We start from the raw sequence: 21,051 nt of genomic DNA, 5'->3' as shown, positions 1-21,051 counted from the left end.
ATAAGCTTTTTGGAAAGGGGAATCAAGATTTAAAAAGTTTAAAAAAAAAATCAATCCCCTTGTTAAAATTAAAAGATTGAAACACCTTTAAGGATATGCCAGAGGTCTACACCCCCATACAACCTTCTAAACTTGTAGGGGAGAGGGTTATAGATTAAATCAGTAACACCCAGTCAAACATTGTAATAGTGGTGTCAAAATGTCTACGTGCGCTTTGTTCTTCCCTCTGCCTGAACACTGTGCACCCCACTTCCATACAGTATTTAAATCGACCTCCAATATCTAATTTCTAAACAGTTGCCCTATCCATATAATCCCTGGCACCTAATTATAAATCAGTTGCCCTATCCATATAATCCCTGGCACCTAATCTTTTTAGCAAAATTTTACACTTCAAAGCACTTCCACTAAATGGTTGGAAAACACAATTTTTTTTGTTTTGAGTGTTTTTGTATTTTATACAAGGTTCAGCAATATTTTTAAACATTAAAGCTTTCCTATATATAATTAGGGTCCGTATGTAAGTTCTGTAGCTTCTATAGTTAAATTAAGCATGTTAAAATTTAAACTTTTCATTGTTGGTTATTCCTGTAGTAGTTAGGTAGGATTTAGAAAGCGTAGCAATTCTATAATCGTTACCAGATTATCCATACGTCCATTTTGAAATTCTAATTCCTAGGACAGCAAGTTGATTTACAATTTTGATTAGACTTATACATCTATATTCTGCTTATTCAGTTATGGCAGAGTGTTAAGGTTTATTTGTTCTGCCGTTTCAGAGCTTTTATGGATGTTGTCATCCTTGTTTTTTTAACATTTTCTGTATTATCTATACAGTAATATTTTTTCTAAAATGAAACAACTTTATGAGTTCTATTGTCCATCTTTCCTTTTTCTGTTTTCTTTCTCTATCTTTTTTAATGTCCTTTTTATTTACTTATTCATTTCATTTTTCGGATCTACTGCAGTTCACGGTAAAATATTGCTGGTAAGCAATATTTCCAAAAATCTATGAATTTTAAAGGCTGCTAGCTGCCAAATGGCTTAACGTACAGATTATGCCCGCACACTGTTTTAAGCGGCATAAGAAGGCCTACAAATAATCTGAAATAGCCGTAAATCAATAATGCATAATTAGCTCGCAGTGCGAAAAAGACCTATTTTATGCGTTTTGTCTTCAGTGAAGCTTTCCCTGTGCATTATTGGATCTTGGCTATTCCAGATTATTTGTAGGCCTTCTTATGCCGCTTAAAATGGTGTGCGAGTATTATCTGTACGTTCAGCCGTTTGGCATCTAGCAGCCTTTAAAATTCATAGATTTTTGGAAATGTTGCTTACCAGCAATATTTTACCGTGGACTGCAGTAGATCCCATTTTTCTGATATTAGATTAATTAGTTCTTAATTTTTATTTAATTGTTTATATCCATAGCGTAGCTATTCCGGCATAAGTAAGGCCTTTCCTTCATCTTTTTTTCCCTTTTTAAAAGTTACACAACTTGAAAATTTATTGGTATATTTATGCCTAATGTTTAATGAAAGTCATAACTGACAGACAAATTATTGACAATAGTTAATTTCTATGTAATTTACGTCCAAATATTGTTATTGAATAGATATAATCTAGATACATACTCCCTAAATCAGCCAAGAGAAAAACAATGCAATGGTGGAACAATCTGAGCATATTACTGGTTAGAAAATGTACAGATTAAAACAAATATAAAAAGTCTTGGCCTGCTAGAATTTATTTCAAGTTTGACGGATTATAGGGATAGTTTCACTATCTAGATCTACTATATCTATTTACTATTATAATGATAATTTTACGATCTTTTTAACAGAACTATAATTTGACTCATATTAAGTATATAACTTATTTTTTTTCGATTTTTTAAAGAATGCTAAAATTGTATTGAAAGAATGTTCCTTTGCCAGCAAGTGATTTTTCACATAGAGCACATGCAAAACAGGCCGAGTGCCAGTGACGTCCCTCAAAGGAGATGTATCTGAAAATAAAGATAGATAGATAGAATGACAGACAAACAGGCAGACAGCACATGCAAAACATATGAAGTGCCAGTGGCTAAAAATAAAGATAGATACAGATAGATAGATAGATAGATAGATAGATAGATAGATAGATAGATAGATAGATAGATAGATAGATAGATAGATAGATAGATAGATAGATAGATAGATAGATAGATAGATAGATAGATAGATAGATAGATAGATAGATAGATAGATAGATAGATAGATAGATAGATAGATAGATAGATAGATAGATAGATAGATAGATAGATAGATAGATAGATAGATAGATAGATAGATAGATAGATAGATAGATAGATAGATAGATAGATAGATAGATAGATAGATAGATAGATAGATAGATAGATAGATAGATAGATAGATAGATAGATAGATAGATAGATAGATAGATAGATAGATAGATAGATAGATAGATAGATAGATAGATAGATAGATAGATAGATAGATAGATAGATAGATAGATAGATAGATATAGATAGATAGATAGATAGATAGATAGATAGATAGATAGATAGATAGATAGATAGATAGATAGATAGATAGATAGATAGATAGATAGATAGATAGATAGATAGATAGATAGATAGATAGATAGATAGATAGATAGATAGATAGATAGATAGATAGATAGATAGATAGATAGATAGATAGATAGATATATAGATAGTAGCTGATATAATATACCCTTATCGGCAGTATATTGACCAGGAAGGGAGGGGACATTAGGCTGTTTATTCACTGGTCCCCAAAGTTATATAATAATGTTTTTTTTTATTAGTTGGCTTATCATGGAGACCTTCATTGAATTTTGATAAGTTGCTTCAGTAAGTTGGCGTCCAAACGTTTTAACCACCAACCACTTTCAAATAAGAAATATAATTGTACCTGTTAGAGGGTTGTCCTCCCCCTTGTCCAGTAATAGGTTTTGTACACGCGGAACATCTAAATAATTCGGATTATAATGCACTATAAAAATATAAGTTTTGATTATAGCATACATTTGTATTATACGGACTTTATGCCAGGAAAATAGCGTAAAACCACCCCAAGATGTTTGAAATGATTATCTGAAAAATACAGATAACTCGAACCAGCAATGGTTTTAAGCAGAAAGCACCTTACTAGTTGATACATCTTATCAAAAAATAAACTTTTAAATAGAAAAAAATATAAAAATATTTTTCCCCAAGTGAATAGCTTAAAACCACCACAGGACCAGTATTCTCTAAAGAGTAGGACTCAATATTACCGAGATCTTAAGCTTCAGACAGACTTCGTTCTACTTTGTATTATAGATAGGTTACCATATTTTACCAATGCTGTTTGAAATGAAATGCTATACACTAACACTTTAGTACTAAAAACTACTAAAAATACATTTTTAAAAATTTACCTTTTTGCAAAGAGAATTGCAAAGCAGGAGGCACAATAAGGTCTATCCTCTCTGAAAACAATTTTTGCATTCATTCGCTGAAAACATTATGGAATAAAGATATAAGTAAGCAAATAATTAATAAATCTATTAAGCTAAATGGCCAATCAAACACAATGAAATTTTAAGCAGACAAAGTTTTTGGTAAGAGTATTTTTATAGGGGAGACGATTTTTCATGGGAGGGTGGAGGTATCCTCCCCTAAACTACCAGTAAACATTCCCTAGATCTATGAGAACCATATCGGTTCAGCTGTTAGCAAGATAATTTGCTACAAAAACACATACATACACACCGACACAATAAAGTAACAGGATCTTGGTCTGTCTGTCTTTCCCAAAGGATCTCTGTAACTGATAAAGTGATATGGTTCTCCTTTACAGGTCCTGGAAAGAATTATAACTATTTTGGAGAATACACACCACACTCCCCAATGATGTCATCCCAAGATAAAAACAACTCCCCAAATATTTTTTTGTACTTCAAAAAAAACATAAATTTAAAAGGAGCAGACTCCTACCCCCACTTAAAGTGACCCTAGAGTCTTCTAACGGCGTAGTCGCTATTATGGATATATCAATGCTATAAAAAAGCTAAACTCTTTCAAAAAATGAATTAATTTTTCCCTTTTTCCCTTTAAGAAAGTTATCCTTACTTCCGGGATGTGTTATTTTTTTTGCAAAAACATATTTGTACTCCAGAAATGGATCTACAATAGATTTGGATATTATGACAGGTGAAACATTTACGTCTATTTAGGTTGCTAACTTGGATATCAATTACTGGTCAGTTCGTCGATCAATTAGTAGGTGAGAGGACGGGGTAATGAGGTGGATGGGAGGTCCGTTGTTTTAGCCAGCTGCAAGTTTTATTTATTAGAGTACATGGTAATCTGGTATAAGATCCAATAATAAAAAAACCATTACTTCAAAATTGTTTTCTCCTATTTAAAAAAATATGAAATCTGTTTTGTTAATAATATTGTTCAAAAATTTTTGTTCTTCAAAATATGGTTCTATCAAAATAACAGGTTGTCTTAAGCATGTATATGTTGCGAAGATATGGTCCAGAGAAGGTTCATGGCTATTTTAAGATTCCTCCAACCCTCCCAGATAAATTGCCCCCAGAAAAAGATCTTCCTCCCAATTATTTTACATTTTCTTTTTAAAACTTAAATTAAAAGTAGAGGGTTGACCCCCCTCCCTCCTCCCTATTCAAAAGAGCCTCTAGGGCTTTAACCGCCATTACATCATTGAAGCTTAATGACTGTAATATCTTTTTAACTTTTTAAAACATTTTAAAAACAAAGTCTTTGCAATCAAATGATTGTTCTTTCTGATGTTTAAAATTAAAAATGCAAATTGTTCCTGCTAGCAAATTTTTGTCCAGCCAATTCAGTCTTACAGTTCACACAAACAAAGCATTCACGGTGCCAAGGCTCGTTCCTTAAAAAAATATTTGTCATAACTTGAAAGTTCAATTATTAAAAAAATATCATTTTTATTTGTATGGTTCACGAACAAACAAAATATTCCTGGTGCCAAGTTTCATTCCTTAAAAAAATATATTTAATAACTTGAAAGTCCGATGATTAAATAAAATCTATATAATGGTTAAAGCATAAAACATTCCCAAAGCCAAGGCTCATTCCTTAAAATAAATATCTATAATAACTTAGAAGTCTAATTAATATGTTTTTCTTTCGATCCTACAGTTCAAACTCAAACATTATCAGAGCCATGGTTTATTCCTTAAAAAAATATTTATGATAACTTTAAGTAAAATGAATAAAGAATTTTTTTTCAATCTTAAGGTTCACATACAAACCATTCTCCTTGCAAGGCTAATTCCTTCAAAAACAGTTATAATATCTTCAAGTCCAATTATTAAAAAGGCAAGTTTTTAATTATGGAAATATCATAAATCATATTCGATCCTTAATGTTAGATTATTATTTCATTCCTTAAAAATAATAAAATTTTAATCTAAAGATTTAAAAAGTTATTTGTGCAAATATTTTTGTTTGATAATTTAGATAAAGCAAAAAGAAGTATATATACCTAAATATATTTAATTTTAGATTTGATGATCTGACGTAAATATTTCAATTGTGAAATAAACACAGAAAAATACAAAATATATAATAAATAATATATGATAAATACTCTGATATAAATTCTTTTACTTTTACAACAGATACCATGGCTTGTGAAAAGTGCTGATTAGTAGAGGTGAAGCCCCTTGAGGCCAAGGAAAAAGTTTAGAGTATTTTTTATAAGATATTTTTTTAAAAACAAAGAGTTAAAAGAAAACAAAAAGTAGATAAAATCTAGCTAAACATAATAAAAAATATCCTCCGGAGTTTTAATGTTTATTATTTTTAGATGAAATTGAAGTTAAGTTATGAATAGAATGGGAAACACAGTGGGAAAATACTCAGAGTTTTCAGCCCTATTTTAGTTCCTTGTGACCAACCATACATTCACAAGAAACCTTTAAAGTTACCTAAAAAACACCCCCTTATTTTAGATAAATTGAAAATATGGGGGGTTGGGGTATTTACAAAAACTACCTTCCATATTTAAAAAAATAAGATGGGGTTTTCGGAGCTTACCAGACACTTAGAGGGTAAGAAACCCTGTATATGTTTTGGTTTAGTGTTATAACAGATAACTTTGCCTCTTCTTGACAGATAGACAGACGGACGAAAATTTCAACAGTGATCTAAAAGAGGGACGTGGGGAGGGGGGGGGGAGGAAATGTATTAATTTAGTCTGAATATTTGTTTATTTATGTTGTAATAAAAGATCAGCTAAGTTTTATCTTCAGATCATTGGATAGTTTCCTCCAAATGTTAATGGGACCAACATTCTTAGCGTTTGAACAAAGATAAGTAAATCCAATATCAAATACAGATTTTAAGATTTTAAGCTTAATATAAGGACATAAAAAGTAGAGATAAGAAGTTAAAAGGAGAAATAAACAGAAAAGTAAAGGGGGTAAATAGTGCCTAAAAAAAGTGACGTCATACAATACAAATGACCAATGACAGGCCAGTATACATTTTACCATTGGTAAATTTAAATATATAATCTGTCCTATCATTCGCATTTGTATTGTATTAAGTCATTTTTTTATAGGCACTATAATCCGCTTCAAATGGGGGATAAGGTAAAGCAGAAGTAGGGGGGAGGAGGAAAATTAAAACGAATCAATGCATTTTCTGCAAGGGAAATTTGGGGGGGAGGGGGTGTTACTTGAGGTCCACAGGTTGATTTAGGGAATTTTACAAGATCATTTTCTTACACCTTAAGCTTCATACATAAACATTGCATAATAAAATATTTAGTGCAGCAATTTTTGTTTTATCCGTTTTTATGTCTGTTGGTACGTTAGGTGCAGGGATAAGGGATGGGAAACGTAGGAAAATATTATTTTTAGGCCTATTTCAAGCCTAGGCCTATTTCTAGCCTAATAAACCAGTTTTGGGATAGCGCAGTGGTTCGTATAAAATGCTAATGAAAAAGCTGTGTGTGTGTGTGTAGATAAAGTATAGAATCAAATTCAGGCAGCTAGTTTAAAGTAAAAAACATAACTTTTTATAAACCTATATATTAATGGCTTTTGTTAAAATGAAGTTTTTTCTCTCCCAAAATTTTTTATCTTTTACTTTGGTAATTTGAACTGTCAGAAAGCTATCGTTGGGTTTCCCTCAGACAGATTTTAGTTTGTATTATTTGCATTTTTATTAATGAGTAAAAATTTTATTTGAAAATTTCATTGCTAATTAAAATTCAAAATAAATAAATAAATATGCACTTGGGTAACATTCTATCAAGTTCTTTGGATACTATAATGTAATGATATATCTGTACTGTGTTGTATTGTACAAAAATTAGGGTTAAGTGTTGTATCAATTCCGTACTAAATTTTTAAAATTCAAAATACAACATCTAATTTATAAACTACCAAATGAAAATTCGTAGCTACCTTCTTTCCAAAAAAATAATCCCGTTATTTTTGTTTTTTTTTATATGGCCCTTTTTTAATGTTTAACTCTAAGCAGATTTAATAATTAAACTAATGTGATCTAGCACCATTTATATTTATTTTTTCGTAGCAGATGAAATCATTATTTTTTCTAGAATTGTCTGCTTCTAAAATTTCCGTCATCTGTGATTTGGGCTTGTTTTGTATCAACCAATCACCATAACCAGGCCGAGACCTAATTTATGGCCAGGTTTCCTATCCCTTATCCCTGGTTAGGTGAAAGTGGAAAATTTATTTTTTAACAAATACATATTTGACCAAACTGATTAATATGATTCAAAGTTTAAATATCAGATCAATCTTTTAGATCATTAAAGAAAACGAAGTAACAGGTTTCGTCATATTTTTACAGTGACTTTTGATAAATTAATTTAGGTTAGGTAAATGTTAAAGAGCCCCCCGCAGGTGAAAATACCAATACGACATAAGCTTATGAACAGTGCATATTCTTGTTTACTTTTTACAACGGAGATTAAATCATTGTATAAATAAATTTAGATTTAAAGCATAGATAATAATAGTTGAAAAAAACCCGCAAATTTAAGGTGTATCACAATATTGTTAAGGGGCTTTCCATCGGATTGATAACCAAGCACAAAAACCCCTTTTTCATTTTAATTAAAATAAATTGAATTTATGGGGAGTTTTTTTATACTTATGGGGCCTATTTATTAGTCCTGTATATATTACTTGCGGCTTCGCCCCTAGCCTCTAGGAGCTTTGCCCCAATAGGTTATTTAAAAAACAGTATTTCTGGTGCTACAATTTTTAAAAAAATAACTGCCTAAAAAAAATGGCGGAGGGATTTTTTTTTGAGGAGGGGGGGGGGCCGGGGGGGTTGTGGGTGTCCCACTACCCAAGAAAATAGCCAAAGACCTCTACAGGAACAGTAGGTATATTCCCTGAAGAGTAAAAAATCCGATCGGTTCAGTGTTTACCGAGATCTTAAGTGACGGACGGACAGACATCATTCTATTATGTCAAAGACCTTATGGGATAAGACATTGGATAATAAATTGAAACACATCACCAATGATGATGAACAAAAATACTTCTTCTGCATATTGTTAATTTCATTAATTTCGAATTTTAGTCACAATTAGTTTGAGACCATCAAAATTAGGCGAATAAGTTGATGCAATTAAAGTTTAGGGTACCTTTTTAAATAACAAATTAATGTACCCCCTTTTTCCTATCATTATAAACATTTCTGGGTATTACTTAATAGTTATTTCTCGCATCGTATTATAAACGGCTTTCCGCGGATATAGAATGCACAATTATGAGATTAAAACTAGTTTTTTTTAGCCCCGAGGTGACGATGCTAGACATAGTTTTTTCGTATGGATGAGAACCGGTTCCTATCCACCGGATTCGAATGAATACGAGAAATAATATTAACATTTTACAACAGATTAACATAAGCAAAGCATTTGAATGATGAAAAGATAATAAAGCATAAAAATCTGGGCTTTAAAAAAAACCTCCTAACATTCTAGACTACAGTCTAGTAAAACACTATTCTATGAATCACATTTATGCAAAGGAAGTTTAAAAGTAAACAAGGAAGGAACTATCAAATAGAACAGAGGTGGATTCTAAAAATTCGTTGTCTCATCAAAATTGTTTTTGTGAAAACCTCTAAAATTACATATAAAATCTAAAAAAAAATTTAATAAAATCTTAATAACTCCCTTCTATGATTTTATTTAATTTTGATTTGTAGATTTTTGGGTATAGTCCATTCCACGACGTGACGACATCCCTCCATAAGGGGCGATTAGTCGTATTTTTAAAATGGCTTTTTATAGGTTATTTTAGGTTAGGTTAGGTTATATTGTGTTAGGTGATTGCCCCACAGGGTTAGGTAATTGGTCCCGCAGGGTTAGAGCCCCCCGCAGGGGCCAGAAATAGGAGAAAAGCTACTGTGAAAAATACGAAGAATCGCTCCTTATGGAGGGATGTCGTGGAAAGGACTATACCCGATTTTTTATGTGATTTTGGAGGATTTTTCACAAAAACAATTTTAGCAAGGCAGCGAGATGCTGTAAGTATTGGTGCAATAAATGGGGACAAATTTCAAATTGTTTTGGCATGTGACGTCATACCCCCATCTCTTTTCTAGGGGGTTTCTTTCCTCCTTCCCTTTTCTTTCCCTTCACTTGTGACGTAAATAAACAGCCCCGTCAAATCAATTTAAAATTTGTCCCCATTTTTTGCACCAATACTCACAGCATCTATTTTCATCCCAAAATTTGGAATTATAGAGTACATTACTCTACTTGGAAATGGACATAAGGACTCTTTTGTTTTGATTATGAAGTTGTTACGCTTGTTAGATTAGACTTTCCTCTAACAGGAATCACCAACAATTGTTCAAAGTTTTGAATTGATTGGATAATTCTAACATACCTAAATTAACAATTTGAGATGTATGGGCGTACAGATAATTATAGAAATATTTTGCCTTTTGTATTTAATTTTCAAGATTAGAAAATAGACTACATATCAAGGATCATATCAAAATTAATATTTCAACAATTTTATTAGATTCTAGAATATGTATTGTTTTAAAAATTTATTTTCATTACCCCTACTGAAGATAGATAGATGGATATTAAAGAGAGGAAATGTTAAATTGTTTACTGTCTAAGCTTTTAAGATTTCGGAAAATAGGAAATACATTTTGTACACTTTCGTCTATTTGTTTAGGTTATGTTATGTTAGGTTTTAGTTGGGACTGGGAAGCCACGCAGGGTAGGGCATATATATTTTTAGAATCGTCTTACATGTTTCAAACCCTTAATGATGATTCCTGTAGCATTAAGGAATATCTTAAAAAGCGTAGCAACTCTAATCGTTACTAGAAAGTCTCTGCGCCAATTTTCAACATAACAAGTATTATATCCCTACTAACTAATTGGACAGACAAACAAATTAAGGGTGACAACTAGGCTTAGGCCGGATACTTTTTTGGCTGTATACCGGATATCCGGCTGATCTAAAATGTCGGATATCCGGTTCCGGCCGGATATCTGACAAACGTTCGATTTCCGGCAAATTACTGGATATCTGGAATTAAAAATCAGCCGGATATCTGGCATCCGGATAGTTTCAATATACGGTATCTGGCCGGATATTTAAAATAGCCAGATATGCGGCCAAACCCTAGTGACAACACATTCAATATTGAACCATACTTAGAAATTTATATCAAAGCTTCTAGAATAAACATGATGGTGCTTCCCCCCCAAAACCTTACTAGTTTCTATAAAAGCTTGTTATAATGGTCTGAATGTTAGAAGAAATATCAATTTTAATTGTAATTATTTAACTAACGTCAGGAGAATCGGGCCTTAAAATATACTAAAACGACACCGGGACTACTAAGCCTTAATTTATACATAAAAATTATTATTATGTATGTCCTTACATATAAAAACTATATATTCGATTTAAAGAATTTTTAATAAACAAAATTTTGTTTAAATGTTATCTATAATTAGGATCGGACCGTCCGTCACGAAAAGCTCTTTCAGAATCGTGCTACTTATAGAAAAACTTTACATTTAAAAGAGTTGAATGAAATCATTTTGGCACATGATACATTTATTTATATTTCAATGAGCGTGCAGACAAACCAGCAAAAATAAAATATCTTAATGAGCGTTTTGTGTTACGCGTCTGCTAGTGGTCGGGGAAAATATCTTAATACAATATTATTGGAACATTGAAAGAAGACAAAGTAGCGGGTACGTCATATTTTAACAGTAGCTTATGATATTTTATTTTAGGTTAGGTTAGGGTTGGTAAATGTTAATAATTGACCCGGAGGAGTAGGAAATAGGAGAAAGCAACTGTGAAAATACGTCGAAACCCGCTACTTCGTTTTCTTTCTATGATCCCAATTATCTATATGTGTTAATGGAAAAAATGACCTAATTTGCAAAAAAGTAGAGGCTTTTATCTATGACACGAAGCGCCAAAAAATATGTTTTGACGGTTTCTAACGGTTTCAGGGGGGTAATACCCCCTCCCCCCTTGGCTACTAATAAAGTTCTAGGAATGTTTTTTTTTGGGAGGGGTGGAGGTAATCGCCGCGCGCATTCATGCCAGATAGGATAAAGTACTTACTATTGAATTTTAAAATACACTCGTTTGAAAGTTTTTTGGCAGTATTTTATTCGATAGCTAAATAATGTATACATTTATATTGGAATGTTGTGTTACTAGGTTATCTAAACTATTTAATTTTAACCTGTAGAAACCTGTATTCAGTTATTTTTTTGAAGGGATAAGACAATAGCCGATAAATTGATATAAATTTCCAATGCTGATACACAAAATTACCCCATCTGTAGATTAAAATTAGTTAACAAGCCAATCAAAATTAAAATAAGTGATTGAAACGTTTGGACACCCCACTTATGAACCAACCAAACAGAATTCAATATTTGTCCTTAAAGTTGTCAGGCCAACGAATAAGAAACCATTATTATAAAATTTATCAAACAGCCCATTGTCCCCTCTCTCTTAAGTTCCCCTTGAGGCAATTAGAGGGCATAGCCTTAATTCCTAATTTAAAACTAACAGGATGTCTCTTTGTCTATCTCTGAGAGTGTGTATTTGTGGCAAAGGATCTCACTAACCGAAAACCAAAACTTAATATTGGCCCAGTGAATTTCTTCAAAACTATGTTTGGGGAGTACATCATCGCATCTAGAACAAATAACCTCCATTCTCCTCTTATTCAATATATAATAAAATTTTATATTATTTATTGCAAAATCTCTTTTTGTGTAATTTTTAACTACATGTTTCATGTTTCTATATCTTGCCAGAGATCGAAAGGGATAAGTAATGTACTTCCTAAATAATGGACACTTAACCTTGAGCCGACCAAGCAAAATTCAAATGTTCCCAGAGTTGTTTAGTTGACAAATAAGAAAACGTTATTATAAAACTTTAGGGACTATCTAAACAGTCCAATGTCCCCTCCCTCCCTGATATCTGCCTGTCTGTGTGTCATTAAATAAACATTAAACATTCCTTACCTGTAATTTGCAAAAAAATGTACTTTTTCCCAGAGAGAAAGGGACAATGGGCTGTTTAATACATGTCCCCAAAGTTTTAAATGTTTTATTATTCGTTGGCTTAACAACTTTTCGGACTTTGGTTATTTAAGATGAGTGTTCAAACTTTTCAACAACTAATTGTAATGAATTTAAGGGAAAATTTTGTTTATCACCATTTGGGATGTACATTAATTTATCGGTCTTATCCCTTTAGATCCCTTACTTTCCGAACGTTTCATCAAATAATTATAATTAGCATTGGTTATACTATGTGCTTCATCATTGGGGATCAATATAACAGCCATTGGCATATCTCTTTAGAACCCTTAGTAGCTGCGCCACTAGTAACAAGCTGATCTGAGAGAGGGGGGGAGGGAAGGGTGGAGGGGTAAGATGGCAAAAAAACTTCTTAATATTTTAATACAAAATTGAATAACCTAATAATATCCTCGGAACTATGTGAAGCTTCCCTAAAATAAGAATTCAATCTGTTTAGAAAAGAAAAAAGAATGAAAATAGTTATTTCTCGTATCGTATTATAAACGGCTTTCCGCGGATATAGAATGTACAATTATAAGATTAAAACTAGTTTTTTTAGCCCCGTGGTGCCGAAGGCACCGGCCAAAAAAACTAGTTTTAATCTTGTGATTGTACATTTCTATATTCGTAGAAAACTTGATATAATACGATGCTAGACATAGTTTTTTCGTATGGATGAGAACCGGTTCCTATCCACCGGATTCGAATGAATACGAGAAAACATTTTACAGTTTCTTCTTTAAAGTAAATATAGGTCCAGGGATGGCTTTATAACTGTTACGGGGAAGAATACCTCAAACTCTTTGCCTTAAGTACCTCCTGGAGGCCTCTAGGGGCGTGACCGCTAGTTATATAAAAAGTCATGCTCTCTTTTAAAATATTTTCTACTTTATGTTATAGGATGTTAACTTTTTCCATATTCACAATGTACAAAATTGTATAATCTAAATAAACATCAACAAGGATGACAACATCCAGACATAAGTAGCGAAGCATAAAAGACAAAAGTAGAGCAGATGTTAAGTGGGTATAAAAAATGAAAAGGAATATGTAATAATAGAAAATCACGAAACCTTTAGGCGTGAATAAATTTATGCGTCTAAAGTAGCAAGATTAATGACCGACAGACAAAGTAAATCTTATACTAAATGTTTTTTTTTGTAAGAAGTATATTCACTTAAAAAATAGCAGCCGAGAAAATCACATCCTATCATATAAAGTAGTAAGCTTTTTTTGTCAGTAACAAAGGATCTTGCTTACTGCTGAACCGATATGGTTCTCCTTTATAAAGAAGCTCCTGATAGGTCCAGGGAAGGTTTTTACTTATTTGGGGGGGGATTTTCCTATAAAGCGTTAAGGAATGAATGACGGTTAGACAGACCAATTGAGTTGAATTAACAATCTATGTTAAATTCAAATATAACAAAACTAGGAAAAAAAATAAATACTATGTAACAAGCAAAAGAAAATTAGTACAGATTCTATCAATTTGTGCTACTGATCCTAAGTAGCAATCTGATGGACATATGGACGGACATACCCTTAACATACAGTTGCTGCGCTTTCACAAATTTCATGAATGAAGCCGAGAATTGAAGGAATGTTGAAAAATGCATATAACCAGGGATCCAAAGGGATAAGACAATGACAGATAAATTAATGTACATCCCTAATGATTATCCACAAAATTATCCTTTCTGTAGATAATAATTCGTGGTTGTAACATTTGGACACTCAGCTAAATGAACCAAACCAATCAAATTCTATAAAAGTCCCCAATGTTTTTAAGCCAACCAATAAGAAAATATTATTATAAATTTGGGGACTAGTGTAATAAACAGCCTAATGTCCCTTTCCTCCCTGGCATATAACACATGTATAGTATAGTGAACACACAAGTTTTTAAAAATACGGGAAAATCTACTTTTTGTCCAATTGGCCACTTCCTTTCCCCCTCTCCATCATAAACTCGTCAAGCCGTTTACGAGATCTTTATAAATATAATTTACACAAGCAACATGTGCTGCTTTAGTTGAAAGAGTAAATTAATAAAAGCAAAGCTGCTAATCTTAAAGAACATTATACCTAATGTTCCTAGAAATATGTATAATTAAAGGATGATTGTATCATATAAAATGTAGTTTTCTATCAAAACAAAAAAGACATAATGGACTTTTTAAAATATACCTAACTATTAAAGTAATTATTATGGCATGTTTGAAATCGAAAGGACAATTCTAACATGCCTAAATTAATGATAACATTTTTCTCGTATTCATTCGAATCCAGTGGATAGGAACAGGTTCTCATCCATACGAAAAAACCATGTCTAGCATCGTATTATATCCAGCTTTCTACGAATACAAAAATGTACAATCAAAAGATTAAAACCAGTTGTTTTAGCCCGTGCTTTCGGCTGGTTTTAATCTAATGATTGTACTTTCTATATCCGCGGAAAGCTGTTTATAATACGATGCGAGAAATAACTATTCTTCGCTTTTTAAATTACTCTAAGGAAGGGGGGGGGGGCTGGAATTCCACGTGATGTTCTCAAAATTGTTAAAAGCATTTTCACAGCTATTACACACACTCAAATACAAAATACATTTTTTTCTTCTCAAAAATCTATCTATTTATTATGAAAAAAAGAGATGTTTTTTATTTTCAAAATTTTCTTTTTAAGAATCATAAATCTAAACTAGATTAAAATTAAAATTGCCTCTTACACAAATAGATTGAAATTATTTGAGGAAAAGTTGGACACTATATTTATCTTTGAACAGACCAATCATATAAAAACCTTGCCTCCGAAGATTTTGACGAATTGAAACTTTTGGGTCAGTATTTTTTAAAGTATAATCCTACGTAATAACCAATGGTGTGTACAGAGTTTTGACAAGTGATATATTATATGAGATGGTGAAAATGTGGATAATTTACATACACCTGCTTTGCTTATATTCAGTCTTTTCCTTAATTTCTGTTGACACTGTTTTTACTCGTTTTTCTTCCTTTTTTTACAACCTATAAACTGTGTTAAGTTTGTGTACTTTTAGTTTTCTGTACAAAATGCACTTTTTGAAAGGCTCTTTAAAGTTTAAAGAAATAAGGATGTCAACATTTTTAATAAGGATTTACTTTTATATTGCCGTAGTTATGGAGATACTACGCTTTCAACAATTAGGACATTTTTCAAAAGTTTGCTTAGAATATAAGTTTAAAAAAAAATATTTTCGTACTTTAGTAAAAAATCTAAAAGTAAGCCATAAGCTAGTAATATTTATTTGTCGCATTGCATTGTATTAAGATGAAACGGTATTATATTGAATCCAGTTTTATTTTCACTGAGATGAAGAAGGCCCGGGCAAACAAAACTTGTATATATTTTAGTGTTCGTACATAATACGATACGATACATGATTTTTCAGTATGGCGGATATTATTCATTTGGAAGCTTTGGAATTCTTTACACAAAAGAGGGATTGCCATATTTGGGTCGGGTTTAAGTTCCAGCTGATTTTAAAACTGCCAAATTTTTACCTGAAGTTAACTCCCCCAGAAGTGAGAATTTGTTTGCATTTTGTACATCGGGTGGCGATCTTATCCTCAAAACATCGGTTACAATAAACATCCTAGATAGATAGATAATATACATGTATGTATACATATAGATAGATATATGATTAGATAGATAGATATTTTGTATATTAGGTGGCGATCTTATCCTCAAAACATCGGTTACAATAAACATCCTAGATGATTAGATAGGTAGATATTAAAGAACAAGATGGCAGATAGGTAGACAGATAGATAATCAGATAGCGGTCAGGTAATTTTTTAAATTATCATAAGCGAATTGTCATTCAAATTAAATCTACAATAAGTTAAAAAAAACTCCATAATATCATGTTATTGATAAGCACAAATTATTAAAAAATGTTATTACCCCTTCCCCATGTAAATTTTAGCCCAGTAATACTTTTTTTAGGGGGGAAGAAGGTTATAAATTTTCGCAATTTTACGCAACTCCATAATTGAACTCCTTCCCCCTCCCTAAAAAAAGATTGGCCGTTCCAAGATATTACTGGACAAACAGACACACATCCAGGTACTTAATCTTATAATTTTTAATTTTATTATCCGCGGAACACTATCTTTAATACGCTGTGATAAATAACTAGGTTTGTGCCAATCAAAATAATTGCCAGTGAAAGTGATCTTTTTTTATAACAATATCTATTGAATTACTGTGTCTTTAATAAACCAATTTGATTGCAAGACCAAGCTACCAGGAGGAGAGGGACATTGGGCTGTTAATTACACTTGTCCCAAAACTTATTTGGTGGCTAAACAACTTTAGAGAATTTTATTGATTTTTGAATGTTTGGTTCATTAAGTTGAGTATCCAAACGTTTCAACTACTAATAGTAACCTACTTGAGGGGTAATTTTGTGCATCATCATTGGGGATGTATTATACATCAATTTGTTGGTTATTGTCTTCTCCATTTATATCCAACTAGAGTACTAACTGTGTGATTCTTTATTACATTTTAATTGGTTGGTTCAAACTAGCAGTATAAAATTTTTTCAAGCCATAACTACAGAGGGGGAAACTTTGTCTGTTATCATTAGAAATATACATTATTTTTGTACATTATCTTATCCCTTTAGATCCTATAATTATGCTACTAACTTTGGGAACTTTTATTACATATTAATTGTTTGGTTTAAACTATCAAAGTCCAAGTTTTGCTATAAATTTTATTCTCAAAAGGGGTAACATTGTCCATCAACATTGGGGATTTACATCAATTTTTGTTCATTGTCTCATCCCTTAGATCCCTGGATATCCCCATTTCATCAATTGAAAGAGAAGATAGAGACATACAATAATTAATTCAATTTGTCCGACAAATCTTTAATCAAATTGATCAAAGGTTTTTGCCTAATTATAGTGACAGGACTTTGGTATAGATATAATTATTTTCATAAGTAGCACAGCATTACAAGTTTTTCTATTTGTATGTTTTAGATGTTAACCCTTAACAGCTGTCGGACCTTAATCGGTCGGGGGGGGGGGGGGGGGCGTTCAACGCCCCTCCCTTATTATCTTAGTTCCTCTTAGAGCTAGAGGGCTAAATTTTTTGAGTCCCCTGTTTGATAATGAATTTCCGACTTTAAGTAAATCAAAATCAATTTTCGCTTCCTTCACCCTTTTATTTAACAACCTTTTTTAAAAAAAATTTCAAACGACTGTAATTTTCTTATTTTTGAAGCTAGAAGAACATTTTTTTGCAAAAAATGTTTATCTTTGTGTAAATTTTATATTAGAAATATCAAAATATAAATTTCAGCGGCCGCAGCTCCCAGCCGCCGCAGTCAGAATATCTCCATCCTGTGCCCGCCAGGATGGAATAATTAAAAAAAAATCCAACTCTCAGTTATGTGTCATACCTATACTTAAAAATTCACGCAGTTTGGGCTCTTTATCTTTCACACACAGAAAATGAGATAAAAACAAGGATGACAACATCCATAAGTAGCGAAAGCACAAAATTTCATGGATGGGACTGACGGTCATTGTTGTTTTCTTCAAACGACGGGAAGTTTAATTTTGATATCTTTAACTGAACAAATTTTGAAAATCGATTAATAAACACCAAAGATATGGGGGAAATTATAAAAAATATAAAAAGTAGCCAAAAACCTGCAAAAAGGCAGTCTGACCGTCATTGTTGATTTCTTCAAATGACCGGAAATTTAATTTTAATATCTTTAACTGAAAAAATTTTGAAAATCGGTCCATAAACACCAAAGATATGGGAGAAAATGTCAAAAATATAAAAATAGCCAAAAACCTGCAAAAAGGCAGTCTGACCGTCATTGTTGTTTTCTTCAAACGATGGGAAATTTAATTTTGATATCTTTAACTGAAAAAAGTTTGAAAATCGGACCATAAACACCAAAGATATGGGGGAAAATGTAGAAAATATAAAAATAGCCAAAAACCTGCAAAAGGGCAGTCTGACCGTCATTGTTGGTTCTCCAAACGACGGAAAATTTAATTTTGATATATCTAACTGAAAAAATTTTGAAAATCGGACCATAAACACCAAAGATATGAGGAAAAATGTGGAAAATAAAAAAATAGCCTAAAACCTGTTAAAAAGCCGTCCGACCGCCATTGATGTTTTATAGTTAATTGTGCTCCTTAATGATGGGAATGTTGTCAAAAAATTTCAGCTTTCTATCTTTTATAGGAGCTGAGTAAATCCCATTTCCCCCATAGCGTTACGGACTGACGGACTGACGGACGGACGGACATAGTGAATTATAGAGTAGCTTCGCTACTAAAAACACTAGAGGGAGAAAGGGTTAAATAACTGTATCTCCCATCGCAACAGCCTTGTGCAACCTTTCTATTGAAAATCAACCAATGGTGTCGCCTATATTAACACAGAAAATAATTTAGAAGCAGACGAAAGAGGTTTTTGAAAAAGAAAAGGATAGTTGTCTGTATATACATCTATACTATATATCTATTATGTATAACATAACATATATCCTAAGACGTGGAAAAAAGGGATAGAGAGAAAGAGATAGATAGATAGTTAGATTGATAGATAGAGAGTGGTAGATAGATAAAGAGAGTGGGAGATAGATAGATAGAGAGAGTGTGAGATAGATAGATAGGGAGAGAAAGAGAAATATTTTGACCACATCATGAGAAAAAAAGTGGGGTTGTGTTGGCGACGTAGTACTGAAGGACGGACGGATTGACCCTAGCTGCACTACTAATTATTAGTACTTATATAACCCTCTAATAATATCATTTTAATATCTTTGCAAGTTGATTTACTTTACATGTTACAAGCGGATACGCCCCTAGAGGCCTCTAGGGGCACTTGAGTTGAAGGGGGTCAATTTTTATGGGGGGGAGGGGGTGTCCCATCCCCCAAGAAAATAGCGTAAAAGCATTACAGGACCAATAGGTATATTCGATTAAGAGTAGAACCCAATCGGTTCAAAAAAAAATGGGGGGGGGATTTTTTGGTTTTTAGGGGGGTTGGGGGTGTCCCACCACCCAAGGAAATAGCCTAAAACCACCACAGGACCAGTAGGAGTGAAGAGTAGAATCCAATCGGTTCAGTGGTTACCGAGATCTTAAGCTTCAGACGGACGGACGGACAGACGGACAGACATCATACTACTTTTTATTATAGATATGCATCAAAATCGCAAAAAAAATCTTCTTAATAAATATATTTCTAATGTAGAGATTACATATTAGGAGATATCAAATCAAAGATCTAAAGGTAAGAGACAGTACAGTTAGGGAGTTGAATCCATTTTTATAGAAGCAGAAATATAATCTATGATTATGGTTTGGACCCTCTAAAACTGTAATCTACCCTTCCACTTTCCCCTCTCTTGTTGAAGATATCTTCAACGCCGATACGATTTTTGAAATATAAGATTCCACTTTTGTCTCTCTTGTTGAAGATATCTTCACCAAGAGAGGCAAAAGTGGAATCTTAAATTTCAAAAATCGTATCGGCGTTGAAGATATCTTCACCAAGAGAGGGGAAAGTGGAATCTTACATTTCAAAAATCGTATCGGCGTTGAAGATATCTTCACCAAGAGAAGGGAAAGTAGAATCTTACATTTCAAAAATCGTATTGGCGTTGAAGATATCTTCACCAAGAGAGGGGAAAGTGGAAAGGTAGATTACAGTTTTAGAGGGTCCAAACCATAATCATAGATTATATTTCTGCTTCTATAAAAATGGATTCAACTCCCTAACTGCAGTAGCTAGCCGATAACAAACACAAATGATGATACACAATATTACCCCTTCTGTAGATTGCAATTAGTGATTAAAACCAATTAATCAAAATTCAAAGTCACTAAAGTTATTAAGCCAACGAATAAGAAAACGATGTTCTAAAACTTTACAGACTATTGTAATAAACAGTTAGGGATACAATTGCGTTTTTAGACTTAAAATAATACAAATACCTATAATAGTTAATACGCATCTAGGGGATTTTTTTGGAATGTGGGTGACCCCCCCAACCCTCTAAAAATAGCTCAAAACCACCACAGGACCAGTAGGTATCTTCTCTGAGAAGCACAAACTTGTTGTTTTAGTATCTTAAGCATCGGACTGACAGAAAGACAGTTATCCTATAACTTTGTATTAGAGACATTATTCTTTTTAAAATTTAAGAATATGAAAGTACATAGGAAAGTAATAAGCACAATAACTTTCTTGATTAGCGTAGCACTTACACGATAATAAAATTATAAAAACAAACAGTAAAGTACTATACAGTAATAACATAAGAAAATAACTTTTTGGCAAAAGTTTTGTACGAGTTACAAAACATGCATTTTT

At 32.3% G+C, this 21,051-nt stretch overlaps 1 protein-coding gene across 4 annotated transcripts in view; it reads right to left on the bottom strand.

Moving 5' to 3' along the window:
* The window catches only part of LOC145305980 (four and a half LIM domains protein 2-like), a 62,056-nt gene that overhangs the window by 6,731 nt on the left and 34,274 nt on the right, over positions 1-21,051 (bottom strand). For all 4 annotated transcript variants that reach the window (XM_080147894.1, XM_080147895.1, XM_080147896.1 and 1 more), the window contains exons 14-18: positions 16,191-16,282; positions 4,857-4,931; positions 3,448-3,501; positions 2,940-2,996; positions 1,931-2,008 (exon numbers count right to left, since the gene is read on the bottom strand). In XM_080147894.1, coding sequence (XP_080004020.1) covers positions 1,931-2,008; positions 2,940-2,996; positions 3,448-3,501; positions 4,857-4,931; positions 16,191-16,282 — 356 coding nt within the window. The remainder of the gene's footprint in view (positions 1-1,930; positions 2,009-2,939; positions 2,997-3,447; positions 3,502-4,856; positions 4,932-16,190; positions 16,283-21,051) is intronic.

This window comes from Acartia tonsa, chromosome 14, assembly GCF_053477335.1.
Source record: "Acartia tonsa isolate MP-2025a chromosome 14, ASM5347733v1, whole genome shotgun sequence".
Classification (NCBI taxonomy): domain Eukaryota; kingdom Metazoa; phylum Arthropoda; class Copepoda; order Calanoida; family Acartiidae; genus Acartia; species Acartia tonsa.
The sequence above is the reverse complement of the archived record's forward strand: the minus strand, read 5'-3'. Positions and strand labels throughout refer to the sequence as shown.